The sequence below is a fragment of the Sorex fumeus genome, unplaced genomic scaffold (genome assembly GCF_029834395.1).
Source record: "Sorex fumeus unplaced genomic scaffold, SorFum_2.1 ptg000044l, whole genome shotgun sequence".
Lineage (NCBI taxonomy): Eukaryota > Metazoa > Chordata > Mammalia > Eulipotyphla > Soricidae > Sorex > Sorex fumeus.
This window is the reverse complement of record NW_026606101.1, coordinates 65259701-65278239: the sequence shown is the minus strand read 5'-3', so window position 1 is coordinate 65278239 and position 18539 is coordinate 65259701. Positions and strand designations below refer to the sequence as shown.

Genomic DNA, 18539 nt, shown 5'->3' with positions numbered 1-18539 from the left:
CACAAGACTCCAGACAGTCTCTCTCTTACTGAATCCTCAACACCATCACGAGTTGGGCACTATTCTGGGCACAAAGAAAACATGTCTGTGCCTCAGAGCAGTGAGTCAGAGTTAGAGTAGTTTTTTTGTGCCCACCTCTTTTCCTACCACACTGCCCCTCAGTGGGAGCTTTCCATTAGCCACCCTATATGACAGGAGCAGAGCTTGAGGACTCTGGAACCCCCATCCTGGGGGACTATGGTGCCTGTGCGGGTCACATGCAGTCCCCTTCATAGCAACTCTGACCCGAGGGCACAGCCAGCCTGCTGGGACAGTCTCAGAGACAGGTGTTGGGACTCATCAAAATTCCTGTCTGGGAGCTGGAGGATCAGAATACTGATAAATTTCTACACATCAGTGTGCAGAGTCTGGAAAAACACTCCAGCAAGTCTGACATCCCAACCACACACACACAGAAATGCTGCCATTGAGGACATGTTCTATCCCTGGGGAACTTGACCAAGTGCTGAGAACGAGTCCCACTCCATAATGATTAGTTGGTCTTGGCATAGTTTGGCTTTACACATATTGTAAAGTTGCCTGCCATCCGCTACCTAATCTACAGGTCTTGGTGCAATGCAGAAACACAGAACCTCTTCTCCAAAAATTATTAAGAATGTTAAGATTGTGATGTCAGAGCACTTAACTATGCATGGACCCTCCTGAATATGGAGCCCGGTTTGAAGACCCAGTCATGAAGCCATGAGACCAGATCTGGCTGTCCATATGTTGTAATGTGCAGCCAATGCTGAGTTTCCATTATCCAAGCCTCTTTCAGTGAATTTTGGACTGCAAGAGCTCCTGGAATGCATGGAATTTATCTCAACACTTTTGATGCTCTATAAAGATGCTCTTCCTGCAGGGTCAAATGCCAAGTGTGGGCTTGGTAGAGGTCAGTGGTAAGAAAGAACCAAAAAAATAGAAGAAACAGATTGTGGCTGAGAAAAACTCTATCTCCTGTATTTTACAACATAATCATCATGATCATGTAATTGTCATGCCCCGGTTTTTCAGTAATCCTGACACAATTGAAAAAGTTTAAGTTTCACATAATAGTTCACTATTTTGCAAAAAAAATTAATGTAAATTCTGTGGCTTTTATATGTGAAATACGGTGCATAGAATAATGTGGATCACTGTGCTTTCTTCATTGACAAATGTTACTCTAATAAATCTTTGTGGCTGATTAGTACAGTGCTTCTAAGATTTTAGTTTTAAATTACATTCTCGATGGGGGTCTTATAGAGTTTTAAAAAATTATGAAATAAATACATGTTCCACTGAGGATTTTTAAGGCAGTAAAACTGCTATATACAATTTGAAGTGGCAGGTCCCTGGTAGATATTATACTTTGTTCCTAGCACTTACAGTGTTCTACACTCAGAGTGAACCCTAAGGTAAGCATAACTGGGGTGATAATGATGTGTCAATGCAGGGTCATCGGCTATGACAAATGTCCTAGTTGGTGGGGCATACTAATTATGAATAAGTGTGTGCGTGGGGGCAGGAGCTAAATGGGAAACCTTTTTACCTTGCACTCAGTTTTGTCATGAATCTAAAACTGATGGGGAAAAAATAGGTGTGTGTTTTTTTTTAAGTTCTCTCCTTGTGTGGGAAGAGACAAGCTTTGTATGCTTACCACATAGTAGTGTTACTAGTCTCAGAAATCTGCTCTGCAATTACTGGAAAGCAGTGGCTTAAAAGAATAGTGGTTCTGTAAAAAATAACTCTTGTTCCACACGAGCAGAGAAATGATTTTTTATACTCTCCAAGCCCAGAGGTTTCCCAAGCACCAACTACAAAGGAAGCCACTTAATCCACAGTCCTCACTGGGAGACTGTGCTTTGCCCAGTAATTTAGTGGCCCCAGTGCAGCTGGGGGCAACTCTGAGCCAGAGTGGAGCAAAGAGTGGTAGGTCCCAGACTGGCCTTGTCTCCATACAATGGATTCTCCGAGCTCCCAGCTCTCCTTTCAACACAACACAAAGCATCTCTAATAGGGAGTGAAGTCCACGAAGCACTCTATAACCCACAGACATCTGGGCGCACATGCCAAGTGTGGGTTAATGACCCTAAAGACATAAGCCAAGGGTAGAGAGTGGGACCTGGGGTTTGGGTGTGGAGAGAAGGGTGTTGCAGCAGAGAAGGGAGGGAAAGTAAGTTTTTGAGGCACTGAGGGGGACTTGGCAGAGGTGGAGTCAAGATTAGTTTTTGCCAGGAATTGGGAGAAGACCCTGTCAGGAGGCTGGGCATGGAGATACCATGGGTGATCCCAGGAAGCTGAAGTCTGGGGGCTCTGATCCTTTAGCATATCACTTCTCAATCTCCAACCAGGTGCCTCTGTGATGTTCCAAGGAAGCCACAGGTAAAAGTCATGAGGAATCATGACATGTGACAAGGGGCCAATTGATAGGATGGGGTAACACAGTAAGACACAAGTTCAGAAGGAGGGTCACAGTAGGAAAACAGTTGAGTAATGCCACTCTAGCATTCAGAACCTACAGGGAGGGACATTGATGAGTGTGTGACTGTTAGCAACAAACATTCTCTTAAGACCGAACATGAGGTTTGTGGTGCTTTGATGTACCTAAAGATGTCCTTTTGCATGAGCTCCAAATAACTGCCATAGAATTTTCAGATTTTTGATTTTTTAAAAAAATCCAAACTCTCAACAAATCCAGCATCTGCATTATATTCAAAATTGATGCTTCTAGGAAATAGCAGCGCTGTGGTTGTGGCTAATTTTTCTGTGTTCATCCTTGGCTGATAGTCCTTGTTGTGACTGAGTTTTAGGCTAGCTGCATCTGGATGGGCAGCATGCCTTTGCAGCTGACCTTGCTTGGGTCCTCTCCTGTAGCAGGTCTTCCCTGGGCTAGAATCCTGTACCAGCATCATGGTGGTTTAGTGGCCAGTACCTCTTGGCAATGGTTCTCAAAGTTTGTCTCCCGCCCGAGGACAGTAAGATTCCCTAGGAACTTATTAGCTGGGGCAAGGCAGATGCTCTAGCCCCAACTATCTGGATCCTGGGCTTAGCAGCTGGAGGGCTCTGGGGCTTAGACTTAGCCTTTAAGTTGTTCCAATGCCAGTTCAGATTTGAGAGGTGAGGTCCTCATGGCTGTTAGTTGAGTGTAATTTTTAGCTAATCCCTGCGATTTTCCTTCCAGTCAGTTATGAATTTATTCCTTACAAGCTTCCATTTCTTGCTGGTTTCTCTTTCCCGGCTTCCTTGACAAAATGAGAAAAAGATAAAAAAAGTGGTGTGGCATTGTTAAATGCCTCAACTATTGTATATAAAATCAGAAAGGAGGAATTTTCCATTTTTGAAAATGAAACATCCAACCTGCCATCAGGTATTTCTGGCTGTAGCTGTTGGCTATATGCAATGAGAATCGACACAATTGTACTCTTTTTTTTTAAAGAAACATTTTGAAGTCATAAACTGCCTTGGGGAGAAAACAAAGGAAAGTATAGCTTCTAGTTACTAATTCAATCTTCACCCAGAAGAGGAACTATTAAAGAATACGTTTAAACTAGGATTTAAGGTATGATTTCTAGCAAGTTTTATTACATTCACCTGTGCAAGGTAAGTAAACATGGCAGGTTCCACTATCTGCTGACCCTATGCCCAGGACAGACATTACAAATGGATCACAGCTCCAATTCTTCTCAGCAGAGTTCCCTAGGCATCCATTACCAAACTACTGGAGTTGTCAGATGAAATGGAACTTACTTAATAGCCATGGTGTTCACTATACCTAACCTAACGTAGATGAGCCTTTTGTGATTATCAAACCCATACCTAAATATTATTAGTTTTGTATGAAGTAAGTATTTAAAATGCTGAATATCGTGTTCCTCATTTTTGTCCTTCTAAAGATAGGTAAGTTATTACATGAAAAGCGGATGTAGAGAAGCCATGATATTTTAGGTAAAATGTGATCTCCCCTGAGAATGTGGGCTGGTTTTTACAGCACTATAATATGGGCAGACTGAATTCTAGGACTGTCTCTCTATTCCCAAAAAATAAATATAGGCATTCCAAACTACTAGATAGAGTTTACCATCTGAATACTTCTCTTTCTTTCAGAACAGTAACAAAAGTGACAGTCATATAGGGCATACATTCACCCAGATCAGACATGTTAAGTTTCAGTTATTATTATTATTTGGTTTGGGGTACATTTGGAGAGTATGACTCAATTATTGATCTACCATTAATTCAACCAGCAGTACAAACTTAAGAAAGTTGTTCTCTTCTATGTTGATTTCATCGCCTGTTTAAACACACACATAGACACACGTGCACTCAGACACAAACTAATTCATGAACTGTTATGAAGGCCATATGAGATAGTGCTTGTAAAGTACGTTTGTGGTGTCCAATATCTGCCAGTTATTTTAATTATAATTACTGAAGACCTCTATTTCACATTATCTTCTAAAACCCCTTCCTGGTGACTTCTGTTCAGTTTAGGAAAACACATCCTGTTTTTAAAAGACAGAAGTGGGAGGTCTTGCTGGTTCTACTCCCATTCTTCTACAGTAGTACCCCACTCTTCCCAACACTCCTCATCCAGCACTCTTGCTGAAATAAAGTTTCCTTCTCCCTCTCAATAAGGTATCTGTGAACATGCTGAATCCACAGCTGTGGTGCTCAGAAGAGAAGGTATTTATTATTAAAACACAATGTGCATATTTTCTTCCTGATGATAACTTCAGAGTGATGCCTCCATCTACATTCTTATGCACACGAGAGTCATACTCAGGATTGTCACACACGATGCACAGTGCACACTCTCTGAGTTACATTCATGCTTTCATTCCCAGTCATGCATGCTAATCCTAGGTTTTGCTCTAAGTGAATCTACTGATCATAGAGCTCAGAATTAACCAAGGCATTGGACTTGACCATGAGATGACTCTTGTCAGTCAAATGCTTGATTACATAGATCTGTTATTCTCCAAATAAATCAGCCGGTCTTTGTAAAGAGATTCCAATTATTCCCATCATCCACAAGGCAAAAAGAAAACTCCAATCTTCCCTCATTCTACTGGACCACTTTCAGAATATTGGGTGAATCTCCATTTCACTGCACCTCTGCTCACTGCTCAAACCGTTCCCAATCTTTGATTTTTGGTCCTGGTAAGATTACCTATATGGACATACTTTCTTTTAACCAGATACTGAATAACTAGCCAATTACTTGAGTTCCTCGTCTTAGTTGAGATACGGTTAGTGGTACCAAAAAAAATCCTTGCATTCCCTCACTTGCATGGAGCCTTGAGCCTTGGGGACAGAGGATGGGCAAGAAATGAATAATTACATAATGATTATTGAGTTCACATGAATTTGCTTCTCTTAAAAGGTGTTCCACCTTCCTCAGGGTCATTTATTTTTATTCATTTATTCATTATCCTCAAAACTATAGAGGAAACTTTGGCAGTTAATACAATTCTCCAATATTGTAGTTTCCCGACTTTCTACTATTGTCCCTTCTTTGACTGTACCTCTACTGCCCATGGGAGCCATGTTGCCTTCCCTACAGGGGCTTTAGCCTGATACCCCTCCTTTCTAAGGACAGCCTCCATGCTACCTCTTCCTGTCAACTCAGTACCTCCACTCACCATATTTGAACATAGTCCCACTTAGATGGGTTTACTAAATTAAATGCAGCCTTCTCCCGCCCACCTTGACCCCATTATCAGCCATCTCAACCCCTCTCTATATTTCCAAGAAAAAAATCCCTAAAGCTGGTTTCCATTCCTGCAAAGTATGACCCTTTCTCATCATCCCCTTACTGTCTAAACCAAACACATAATTTATCACTTTCATCTCCCTGCAACCTTCTTCCAGTCACCCACCTGCTCAGAAACAGGGAGTACGCCATGTCCTATGGATAAAACCCAGAGGGCAGACACTGGACCTCTATACTTAATGCTCCATTCATTCCACCTTCTTTTTATGCTTTGTTACTATCTTGCAAGCAAATTGTGGCCCCCTTCTCTCAATCTGCCAGGCAGCAAAGAAATAGGAGTGATACAGTCCGTGTGCTATTGAAACACCCCAACTGGCTTAAATTTGTTGAATAAATATTAATACTGTAATCCCTCAAGTAGTGAATATTACACCACAAAATTATTTTGTTCTCTTCCACTCAATGTCACACATGATCATTAAGCACAAAGTGAAGTCAGTGTCAGTGAGGCAGACTGCGTGAGAAATGAGTAGTAACGGAGGAGAAAAGGAGCTGGAGAAAGATTGATTCTGGTCAGAAGCATCTTCTGTGAAAATTGCATCAAGTTACAATAGTGAGTTCATAGCCACGGGGCTCAGTGTGGGATTTCTGAGTGCCAAGGTGTCTTTAGAACATGGTCAGCAGAGGTCTCCCATTGTAACTGCTGGGAACCTTATAAACCCACTAACTTCTTCAATCCCGCCTGAAAACCAAGTGAGCTGTGAAGAGGATGTGCCATCTTTGAGCAGAATGCACAAACCAGGCAGCCTGAGCAAAAAATTTCACAACAGTGGGGCATAAAGGAGAGTGCAGAACTATTGGTCCATTTTTTGCACAACCGCAAATCGGTAGGCTCACCCCAAAGTATGGGCATGCTCCTAAAGTGAAAAGGCACTTTCCTCCTTCTACCAGGGCAGGAAGTGGAGCTATGTGTACTTCTCTGGGAATCAATGCCACCCTGAAAGCCTGACTATGGCACCTGTCATAAATAACACCGTTAACATCACCAGCACCATTCCCCTGTGCCACCACAGCTATGTGAAGAAGCACTGAAAAGTCTGTCTCCCCACCATGTTTCCGTTTATGAGTGAAACCAGAGCCCCTCAGAGTAGTCCAATTTATCTGGTCTCCAGTCTTCCAAGGCACGAGCCTTAAATATGTCAGCATCTGAGGAGGAAGAGAAAATTACCTGCACAGAAGTGAAAGTCGTGGTTCGGCAACATATTTAATGAAAGTCAATGGGAAATATATATGGACTCGTGTGGATCAGATTATGATTCCTCGACTGGAACCCATGCTGTGTCCTGGCAGGTAGTGTGCGGCACCCACCCCAGTGGCGCCATGGGGCTGGAGCTCTTTAAGAGGGAGACCAGAGCATGAAAATGCGTGGCCTAATGGGGCAAGCTTTCAAATGTGACTTTCAATTTCACAGATGGCTTTTTGACCCCTCAGTGCATTAAGAGAGGCAGTGAAGGGAAGGCGGGGACTTTGCTCCGAAAGGTAATATATGAAGTGGCTTTGACTAAACATCTTTTATTCAGTTAAAATATTACTAGAAAGGGGCAACTCTGTGGCTCTCCAAATATTGAGACGAATAAGACAGAGGAGCGACATGCAGCTTCGGAAAGAGCAGACCTTGAACAATGGCTAACAAGAACTGAAGAAGACAAAACAAAGAACACCATAGAAGAAAAGCAAAGCAGGAAAGGGGAGGATACAGCACAAAAAAAATCTTTAAAGAAGATTGGAAGAAGCAGGTGACAGGAGGCAGAAAGAGCACATATAAAGTAACGATGGCTGGTGTTATTATTTATGTTATTGTGGCTGATCCATGCTGTAATTGATTCAACTATCAATCCATTAATAAAACATGAATATTGTAGATCAATCTTCACCTAAGCGTTCCTGAGAACACCTCAGGCAATTATATCTCTGTTGGGCTGAGTTGCAAGTCTGAATCAGGAAGATTGAAGAGCTCACAGGTTTATGGTCTTGGGAGAGTGAGATGCCATATGGTCTATCCACATCATAGCTTTCTGTATAGAAATATGGCCATAGGTGGGCTTTCTCCTGCAAACAGTGATCCCTCGTCAATACCCATGCTCTATCTCCAAATGCATGTATGTGGGAAAGAAAAACTCAGAGTAAAGGAAGAAATCTTTGTCCAAAGTCATAGGGATATTATGATCAGTGAATGAGATACCACAATGGCCTCTAAAGTTCTTTCTATCAGAGTTTTCTCATTTGAGCACCCTCAGTTTCTCTATCCGTACTCAGTGGTCTATCTCCAGAGTATTTATGAATCCTTTATAAGTAAATGTGACTCTCTGCAACATCAGATAGACTTGACCACAATGGTCAAGATCCATGAGTTGTTGATGGTCCCAATACAACTTCTGGGGAGAAAGATGGTAGAATATTTTTTCCCTGTGGGTTGGTTTTTCATACTAGCATGGGACAGGGAGATTTCTGGACACCAAGAGAACAGAAATAAAGGGAGATAGAGGAGAGCCATACCTGCTCCAATGACCTCTTCGATTTTCACAAAAGATACATCAATCTCCTTGGCAAATTCCCGGACAGCTTCATTGGGGTCTTCATAAGTGAAAGGGTCAATGTAGATCTTCATCCCGGGGGAGCCTTATTGAAGGAGATAAGCAGGTTAACATCCCAATGAGGACACACATGACGGCCATTAACACTGCTGATAATCCCAACAAGAAGTATTGGTAGCGGGTGGGGTACAGGGGTCTCCTATATATACCAGACTAACTCTCTGCCTTGCTGGGCCTCTCTATCCCCTTCCCTTGGGGCCATGCTAGCCTGCTTCTCTGTCCTCTACTTCTCCTCCACATTTCCTTCTCTTTCTGAGCTCTTGATGAAATGTGGAACAGATTACTTATAAGTGACAGATCGGGACCAGTTCCCACACCAGGCGCTCACAGAAGGCAAAGAAGCTGATTGATGCCAACCAAATGCATTAGCAGAAAAGTGGTGGTAAATGGTAGGGTAGATATCAATATTTATCAACTTGACAACTTTCCTGAGTGGAGGCCACCGTTAAGGTTATAATTGACGGCTGTGTCCAGGGCTAGAAGAAGGATGAAGGTGGATTTTTTAAGAAGAAAGAAGTTGCTATTAGAAAAACCTCAGGACGAAAGAGCCAAGACAATATACCAGAAGAGAAAAACTTAGAAAATGCGGGCAGAGAAAAGGGCAAAATCCACATAGGGAAAAATGAGGTTGATCGGAAGACAGATGGAAATTGAAGCCTCCACACCTTCAAACACAACAAAGTATGAAAAACAAATAAAATGGTGAACTGATGAGAAGAAATGCACAGAGGAATATTGAGTTTGTCACTGATACTTCCAGGGACAAGATAAAGAGATGTGCATGGGGGTGGAATAGAGAATTGTCATTGCAGCAAAAAATCCATTCAAGAAGCCAAGAAGGAACAAAAGGTAAATGGAGCCCATGAAAGAAATGGATTCATTCAAATGTCATTTTTCAACATGGTCTAAATGTAGAAATTGGCAAAATGTAGAAACTGTTTTCATGAAGGCAATGTGTGGGCAGGGAGGCATCCAAAGCCCAGTGACAGGGCCTCCCCTTGCCCTGCGGAGAAGAGCAAGGGTGTTCTACTGGTGCCCTTTAGGGAATGTCATGGCCAGCAGGGTGGTGGCAGGCACCAAATGCAGAGCTCCATGACATCCAGAGGCCAGACGTTAGGGCACCAAGCTCTGCCTTCCAGGGCCACATGCCACTTCTAATTCTCAGCCTTTTAACAACTACATTTTGACAATTTTCCTTCCTCAAATTTCTAGTGGCCATACATCCTACAACTTGGCACTGTCTTGGTCACCAATTCAGGCTAGAATTCACAGTGCTGAAGGGCAATCCAGAGCAGAGGAAAAATGACTGGGGAAGTATTTTTAAAGCCAACGAGCCAGATGCCTGCCCAGAATAACTTTTTTCTGAAGAAAAAAAAAGTGGAGTATTGTCAGTATAAAATAAATTATGAAATAATTCAGTAACATCAAATTGTTAGGAGACTTACTTTTAGAATGATAAACACTCTAGATGGTCTAAAATGTTCCCTGGCAACTTTGGACTCTGGCAACTGCAATTTGTGATGTTTCGAGAGTCAGACAGGGAAGGAAGAAGAGGAAGAGAAGACCCTGGGACTGTCCATGGAGAGTAAGTCAGAAGTCACTATGGGAATGACAGCGAGCTGGTTGAATATATCTAATGAAGGAAGATCAGTGTCTCTAAACCATCTGACTTTGGGTTGCTCAGAACCCTGGAGACAAGGTTTTGGAAGCTAGCAGTTTACTTTAGGGGTAATCTCAAGCCTTTCCCTCCCGCATATTCCCTACAGACAAATAAATGACAGTTTCAGAGTCTGGGAAGCTCAGGGAGCTGCCACAGGCAGAATCAAGCTTCACAGTTCACCCCAGGAAAGCAGGTAGCCTTGGAGTCAAACACAGGGGGTACCGTCTATTGAGCATTGGGGGCTGCCCGGTCTTCTGTGCAGGCGGGCAGAGGGACTCAATGGACAGAGAGTTTATGTGAAGAAACACAGATGCTACAGAAAAAAGTGTGGACAGGAGGATGGCAGATATGAGGTCACCAGAAAGTTTCCCAAATGCCAAAAGGGTGAGCAGGCCCGTGTCCACCATCTGTGACTTCCCTTTGGATTCTAGACAAGGCAAAGGCTGAGAAGCCAGATGCTGAGAGGGCATCAGTGAGGTCAGAATCCCAAAGCTTCTCACTGCCCACGCCATGTGGCAAGACTCCAAACCTCACTTGCAAGTAGATTCTCCTCTGCCCATGGCAGTGATTGCACCGCCCTCCCAGGCCCTCCCAGGGTGACTGCTGTCAGAGAGCATCCTGAAGGCGACACATCTAGCACAGTGCCTGAGGGACAGGAAGATGCTTCACTGCCAGCAAAGCGCTTTCAGAATGTTGGGGGTAGGAAAGAAGCAAAAGTGGGTGGGCAGGAGGGACTGGGCTGTAAGAGTTATACTGGGCTGTTAGGGTTATACTAGTTATTTTAAAAATAACTACCTTGTTATTTTAGATCAAGTGCTTTTAAACAATGTATGCTCCGTTGTCCTACAGGAATTGTTCCATGGAAACTAATTAAACAATCTAGAATATGTTTTAATGAATGGCCTGCAAGTAGAGACATATATAAGGATGAATGAGGAAGGATTCTGAGTTAATGAGCTTTACGGATATTGGCCCCAATCCATTTGGGGAAGAAGCTGTTCCCAGAAGGGGGTGGCTCATCTCTGCATGGAGCTGGGTTCCCTCTAGGTCGATCATGTACAGCCACAGTGCACTAAATGGGAGCAAGTTCACTCCGATCACAAGCCCAGTTTATTCACAAAGAGAGGTTTGCCGAACTTGCATGTCTGTGTGTGTTTGTGCAAGCACACATGGGCACACGATGCCAAGGTTGCCCTTCTGAGGTCAGGGTCTTTTTCACCGAAGCCCAGAAGGGGTGATGCAAAGTCAACTTAGAGCTTCCCATTTTTGTGCCAAAGTAAAAGTCTCCCCCCAAAATAGATGAATCCATTTTTCATCAAGGAAAAGACAATGATCAGATCTAAAAAATGAGCCATGCTCAGTGCTTCCCCTCTGTCAAGGCTTGCTAGGGTATATCCTTAGGTAGCCTCCTGGCTTGACCCCTCTTTGGGGACCCATACATTCTGATGGGGGTGATTCACCTGAGTACATGGTCCTGGACAGCTCACCCTGTGTGCACCTCATCATTTTGGAATGGTGTGTTTCCCCAGATGCTCCCGCTCATGGCTGGCCCTTCTCAACTCCTAGCAGACGATGAGAAAAAAAATGCCTTCAGTGAGGCAGAGCCGGTCATTTGTCTTTGGGCTCATTTTGTGTTTCTGCATAAATCCTGCATCAGCCTGTTCCTGCTCCCACTTGCCAGTGAGCAGTTTTTAATTATCAGGAAAATGGTATTTAGTGCAATGAATCACCAGACAGTGAACAAGGAATTCAAGTCAGCTGCGGAGTCAGGCAGAGCCAAACATTTGGAGACAGGGATCAAGAAATATTCTCAGATTGTGAGTGTTGGGGAAATATTTTTAGTGGCAGAAATGATAATATCGGATGTGATCTAGCTCTCTAATAAGACATTTTATAGTTCTCTGCACAATGATTCACATTATTATTATTGCTAATATTAACATATTTATACTATTTTACAGTTTCTCATTATTTTTAACATGGAGGTTATATACCTTTGGAGGAAATTTAATATAGATGGATCTAAACTTTTAATTGTGAGTGCCATGAGAGAAATACAATTCTCCAATTCTGCCATCTTCCAGTTTGCTAATTCCTATTAAAGATCTAATTATCAGAACTGTTATCCCTTTGACTGTCAAATCCATTGATATTACAACTGAGGTCACAGCTTGGAATGCTTGCAGCAATAAACGACCATAGTCCTGGGAGATTTGTCAAATCATAAATATGGGCAAAGGTTTTAAATATATTTGACTTGGCAAGATAAGACTTTTCCCACCTAGAGTCTTTTTGCATGGCTCAAAGCGATCTTTGGGAAAGAAAATATCCTCAGCCATAGTCAGAGACTCCACATCAGCATATCAGGTGTTTTTCCATATAAAGAGAAAATATTCTGGGGGTGCTGATCAAGGAATGGAGTGCCCTATAGACAGCCAGACCCACATATGCATGACAGGGACTACATCTAGAGCAAAGGTGGGCTGGAAAAAGGTCAGTTCTAAACAGTGGATGATGTTGGGGATTGGACCAATGTTCCAGCAAAGATGGAACTGTCCTCTTTAATCCTTCTGCATGTTCTGAGAGTACAGGACCAGTTCCGAGGACAGCACATGAGTCCAGGGAAGGCAGGACAACCCTGGAGGATCGCAAATTGGAGGATTCTTGCTGGTGGTGAGTCCTAGAAGCACCTTGCAGAGCTCTGAAGAGGCAGTGGCTCTGTGCTTCCCTGCTCCTGAGCTCCTGTGTCCAGTAGGATGGACAGAGCCATGGGCGGGGGAGGTGGACTGCCCTGTTCCCACCCTGGAGTAGGGTGGACTCTGGCATCACCTAGCTTTCACCAGATCTGTAAATGCACAAGGGAAGCTGTCTGTTCAGGGAGAGACAGAGAAAGTCCACTTCCAGGGGGTGTTCCATCCAGCCCTCTGCTTCACTGTAGTGATTATCCCCCATTTTAATTAGCCCCAACTGAACTCCCAACCAGATCCATGAAATTCAGGTAAAATGAAACTTGTGTGGTTCTTCGGGCAATGGGCACACAATGAGGACAGTTGCCAGAGTTAGGATCAGGAACCCACACCTGGAAACAAATGTAAGTGCTATAGGAGCCAGAGAAGGTCAAGGACTCTCAATGTCCATCTTCAAGGTCAGAATCCAAGAACAAGGGTGAGACCAGCTCAGAGAAAGACTCCCCATTGCTGGAGCGAAGAGGGCAAAACGCAGAGAGCAGTGTGAAGTGGCATAAACGTGCTAGCAGGTGAGGGCATCACCAAGACAAGCAAGGACTAATGTCCAGGACCCAGTTGACCTCTCCAGGAAAGAGTGACTGAGGCAGGGCATGAGGATGCCACTTTCTATCAGGCTGCAGTGTTCTTATACACTGCTCTAGGGAAGGAGGCTCTGAAACTAGTTTTGAGGTTTAATTAAGGTTTAAGATGACAGTTTTTAACTGGAAAGCCACCAAGAGAAAAGTGGAAGAGTAAGAGACTCTCCAGGAAGAATTGGTAGCACATAGAGAGCAATTAAAGTTGGGGAACAAAGGTGGGACAAGAGGAATCCAAATCAGTGATGGCTAGAATCAAGCTGTGCTATTAACCAGGTAAAGAGTTTTTCAGGTGGTGTTCGATTCTGAGTAGAGATAAAACATGGGAGAACTTAGGAAGTCAGGCTAGAAAACTGCTGGAAGGCATGGCTGGCAGTTGTAGACTGCCCAGTCAGGGCTTGAGGTAGAATCCAAGAGAGAAGCTTGAGGATGGTCAGTATGGCCAAATGGAGAGGCTGAGAACTTGTGGACAGTCTTCCCTTGCATCTTCTGCTTAGGGACATAAACAGGATTTCACTTTGTGTTCTGATAGCCACAGTTATTGCTCTGGAATAAGGAAAAGTTGTTTGGTATTAAAGGTATTTTAGAGTCTGACACTCCTCTGCTTCTTGGATATCAATGACCAGGACAGGCAGGTCATGCCAAGCAAGGTTCCTTGATTCTGGGTCACTGAAATCCTGCTGGGACCCCACGGCAACAACGAATGAGCTCAAAGCTAAGAGAGAGAATGTTGTTCCTAGAGGTTCTGGCTAAGAGCCAGCATAATAACTCAGGTGAAACTAGCTCATTAAATTTATTTGACATTTAATAAGCACCCATGAAAACTCAGCCACCTCCTGCCCCGGGAGACTTTTCTCTCCTCTCCTCTAAGTTTTCATTTACTCATGCTCAGTTTCTAAATGTCCTGATTCCTCAGGAAGGGGCTCCAAATTTCCATGGTCAGTCTCCCTCCTCCAAGGGAAACCCAACCTTCACCCTGATGCCCAGTGTGCTAGTGGACACGTGTGTGGGTGTCTGTTTCCTCTAAAGTTCTGAAACACACCGACCACTCAGTCAGAATTGAGTGCAGAGATGTGGAACTGGATGTTCTTGGGTCTAATCTATTCTTTCTCCATTCGGAGGCAGGACTCCTCTCTATCATATCCTTTATGTCGTTTACTGAGAACTTTTCAAATGCTAAGAACAGACCACCTCCCAGCCAATCAGATGCCTCTGTGCTGGACAGCGCCAATTGGAGACAGTGTTCTTAGACAGAATCAAAGCTTGCCTACTTGGATCTTTCATTCAGGGTCCATGATAACAGCATTTCTTTCCTTTGGCCATAATAATATTATGCTTGATGATGGACTGGGAGTCTTCCCCAGACAGAATATGTGGCATTTGTTAAATAGGCAAAGTGCTTAAGAGAGTACACTCTCAAAATGAAGGGCTACTAGTAATAAAATTCTTCATTAGTAACAAGGTGTGTGTGTGTGTGTTCATAAGCTTTGTATAACTCATTAAGAATGTAGCCAATGAAATACCTAAATTTCCCTTCATAACAAATGCATAGCAAGTCAGGTCTCGTCCTTTTTGTACTGCTTTATTTTTGTTTTAACTTAAACACTAGATTCTAGATTTATCTCTCTAACATTTTGTCTTGCAGATTTCAAATTAGCATTCAAAGCTGTTGAGTAGTTTTGAATTTTGATTCTGCGTTCTATGGTGTTAGTTATGCTCTCCAACTGTTACCTACAAACTTGATAAGCATCCCTAGGTTTGCATCAAACTCACGAATTTAAAAAACAATCAAACAAACAAGATATTGAATTGGACAAGGATTAGAATAGTGTAGTGACTTCCTTCTTGGCTGACAGAATCACTAACCCACTTTCCTTAGGATGAAGACAAGCTCTGTATCCATTTTATATTCTTCGCCTTAGGAGATCATCAAATGTTTTTGCCAAAATAAAAATTTACTGCATCTGCAATTCTTCTTGAATTCATTAAACATGTAACCCTAGTGGATGAGATGAAGTTCCCAAAATTTTTTATAATAATGCTGTGCTGCAAGGGCTTAATGCAGAACCCAGCAGCTTGGAGCAGAAAAGTGAACGGACTATGCATTGATCCAGGCCATCAAGTCTGCCGGAGGGGAAAGGGTGTTGCCCCATTCGCCCTCTCCTCTCTGGAAAGAAAGATGGCGGCCACATGGGAGCCTTGTGGACAGCAGGTATGAGCCGGGAGTGTGGGGGCGACTAAAACCTCATGGGAAGGGGGGCGTTCTGGTCCGTCCTTCACGCCCTACCGAGGTCACCAGTTGCCCCCCACGAGCGGCTCTCCAGCACAGCCACGGCCCCAGAAGCACAAGGACTTAATGCAGAACCCAGCAGCTTGGAGCAAAAAAGTGAACGGACTATGCATTGATCCAGGCCATCAAGTCTGCCGGAGGGGAAAGGGTGTTGCCCCATTCACCCTCTCCTCTCTGGAAAGAAAGATGGCGGCCACATGGGAGCCTTGTGGACAGCAGGTATGAGCCGCGAGTGTGGGGGCGACTAAAACCTCATGGGAAGGGGGGCATTTCCGTCTGCCCTTCACGCCCTACCGAGGCCACCAGTTGCCCCCACGAGCGGCTCTCCAGCACGGCCACAGCCCCAGAAGCACAATGACCTAATGCAGAACCCAGCAGCTTGGAGCAGAAAAGTGAAAGGACTATGCGTTAATCCAGGCAATCATTTCTGCCCAGAGGGGAAAGGGTGTTGCTCCCTTCCGCCCTCCTCCCTCTGGAAAGAAGGATGGCGGCCACATGGGAGCCTTGTGGACAGCAGGTATGAGCCGGGGGTGTGGGGGCAACTAAAACCTCATGGGAAGGGGGGCGTTCTGGTCCGTCCTTAACGCCCTACCGAGGTCACCAGTTGCCCCCCGCGAGCGGCTCTCCAGCACGGCCACGGCCCCAGAAGCACAAGGACTTAATGCAGAACCCAGCAGCTTGGAGCAGAAAAGTGAACGGACTATGCATTGATCCAGGCCATCAAGTCTGCCGGAGGGGAAAGGGTGTTGCCCCATTCGCCCTCTCCTCTCTGGAAAGAAAGATGGCGGCCACATGGGAGCCTTGTGGACAGCAGGTATGAGCCGCGAGTGTGGGGGCGACTAGAACCTCATGGGAAGGGGGGCGTTTCGCTCCGCCCTTCACGCCCTACCGAGGCCACAGGTTGCCCCCGGCGAGCGGCTCTCCAGCACGGCCACGACTCCAGAACACAGAAACCAATTTCTTAACTATCTGACTTTCAGTAGAAATACTTCCAGGGTCAATAGGTAAAAGAGCAGAAACCCAAAACCAACATTTAATTCTTGAACCCAGCCGTAGAAAGCAAATCACTTCACAATGCTTTTTCAGCATGTCTGATTTGGGGGGGGGGGGTAAACTCTAAATAATAGTGGTGAATCTTTTATTGAAACAATGAATCTAATCAAAGCAGATAGAGTGTTAACTAGAATTCATCTGCCTCACAGGGACGGGGAGGGGTGGGGTGTGGGGTTTTATTGGGGTTCTTCATGGTAAAAAATAAGTATTGGTAAAGGGAAATGTGTTTGATATTTGCATGACTGAGACATAAACCTGAAAGCTTTGTAACATTTCCCACAGTGATTTAATAAATAAATAAAAAAAAAAAATAATGCTGTGCTGGTTCCCAATGATGATTTGGATTTTGTTTCAAATGCCCATAACTCATTTGCTTCATCAAATCTTTCCAAGCTCATGCATGTATTCTCAGGCCCTGACATTTTCCTTAGGTTAAAAATTAGTGTTTGCCCAATTGAAACCTTTGGGCACATACCTTATTTTTGCTTGTCAAACCCAGTGGTTCTATCTGCAGTGGCTATAGTAGACATACTCCTGCTAGGGCTGCCTTCTGAGAGCCTCAATCCTTTCAAGGCATGTCTACTCCTCTCTGTCCACCCATACAACTCCCCCACCAACTTAGAAACAAGCTAACTGTCAACCAGTATCAACTGCATCATTACCAAAGCCCTAGAGTACCCAGCAACATTTCCTCAAAATGGCATCAACTGGAACTTTTCTAAAGATAGATTCCAGAGCTACTGTATCCTATCACAATCATCCTGTCCAGACAATTTTTCATCAGCTGGTACCTTCGGAGAACTGGCACAAAGAAATTTAAAGAACACACTATCTCCCTGCCTCGCCCTGGACACTGGACTCAGACACTCCCATCCAGACATTCTTAACAGCATCCACAGGCCCCAGGCTCTTCAGCCCAGCCCCCAGCCCCACATCCAGCACTTTTTCTTCTCAACTGCTTCCCGCAACCTTCCACCCAAATCCAAATGCCCCCTTTGGGGTTTGTTCTTATGCCTTTTCATAAGCCAGGACATCTGAGAGCACATCCCATTCTCCAGAAGGGATTCCATTTGTAAACACTTCTGCTGCCTCCCTAGACTTTTACTCTGGCTGAAAGGTGGGTGTGGGAGGCAGAGGTGACCAGTCTCTCTCTAGTGCCCTCTCCTGTTTGCAGGAAGATGGGTGAATACTCTGGAGTCGAGGCTACTGCAGACATTCACCCCTGGAGAAGCCTCTCAACACTCAGGGGACTGTGCAGAGCCTAAGTGCACACAATCCAATCAGGAATTGTCCACCTCTCTTAATCCTGCACAGCAATCTGGGGGTGGGGATCAAATGCTCTGGGATTTATCATCACCCCTTTTTCCCCTGGCCCTGACCAACAGCCACCATGAGACCCTGGAAAGAGCGTGGAGTCCAGGTGAATAGAGTGATCAGAGAATTTTGAGGTAACCCCCCGGTAACCATGAGTCATGTGGCTTGAGTGATCATTAAATCTTCCTAGGCTAATGCCAGCCCCCTAGAGAGGTGGGGTCAGAGGAGAGGAACTGACCACCAGATGCACCCCCCAGAGCATGGAGTGAAGGAAGCTGCTCTCTCCCAGCAGTCCTCCCTCCAGCAGATCCAGGATTCTTCTTCTGCTCTCTGCACAGGGCCTGCCCCGGCTTCCTCAGCTGTGATTTTCCAAGCAGCTACAGCCTTAGGGAGTGAGGGATGCCAGAGGAGAAAAGGCTCTAACACAATTATCTCATGAGCCTGTGTGTTTAGAGCACCGGCTGGGAGGAAGTCAGTGTCAGGGCCTGGATTGTGGGAACAGTTATTAGCAC

General features: G+C 44.6%; 1 protein-coding gene across 2 annotated transcripts in view; it reads right to left on the bottom strand.

Moving 5' to 3' along the window:
• EPHB1 (EPH receptor B1) overlaps positions 1-18539 on the bottom strand; it is a 397511-nt gene that overhangs the window by 60936 nt on the left and 318036 nt on the right. For both annotated transcript variants that reach the window (XM_056121704.1, XM_056121703.1), the window contains one exon: positions 8291-8413. In XM_056121704.1, coding sequence (XP_055977679.1) covers positions 8291-8413 — 123 coding nt within the window. The remainder of the gene's footprint in view (positions 1-8290; positions 8414-18539) is intronic.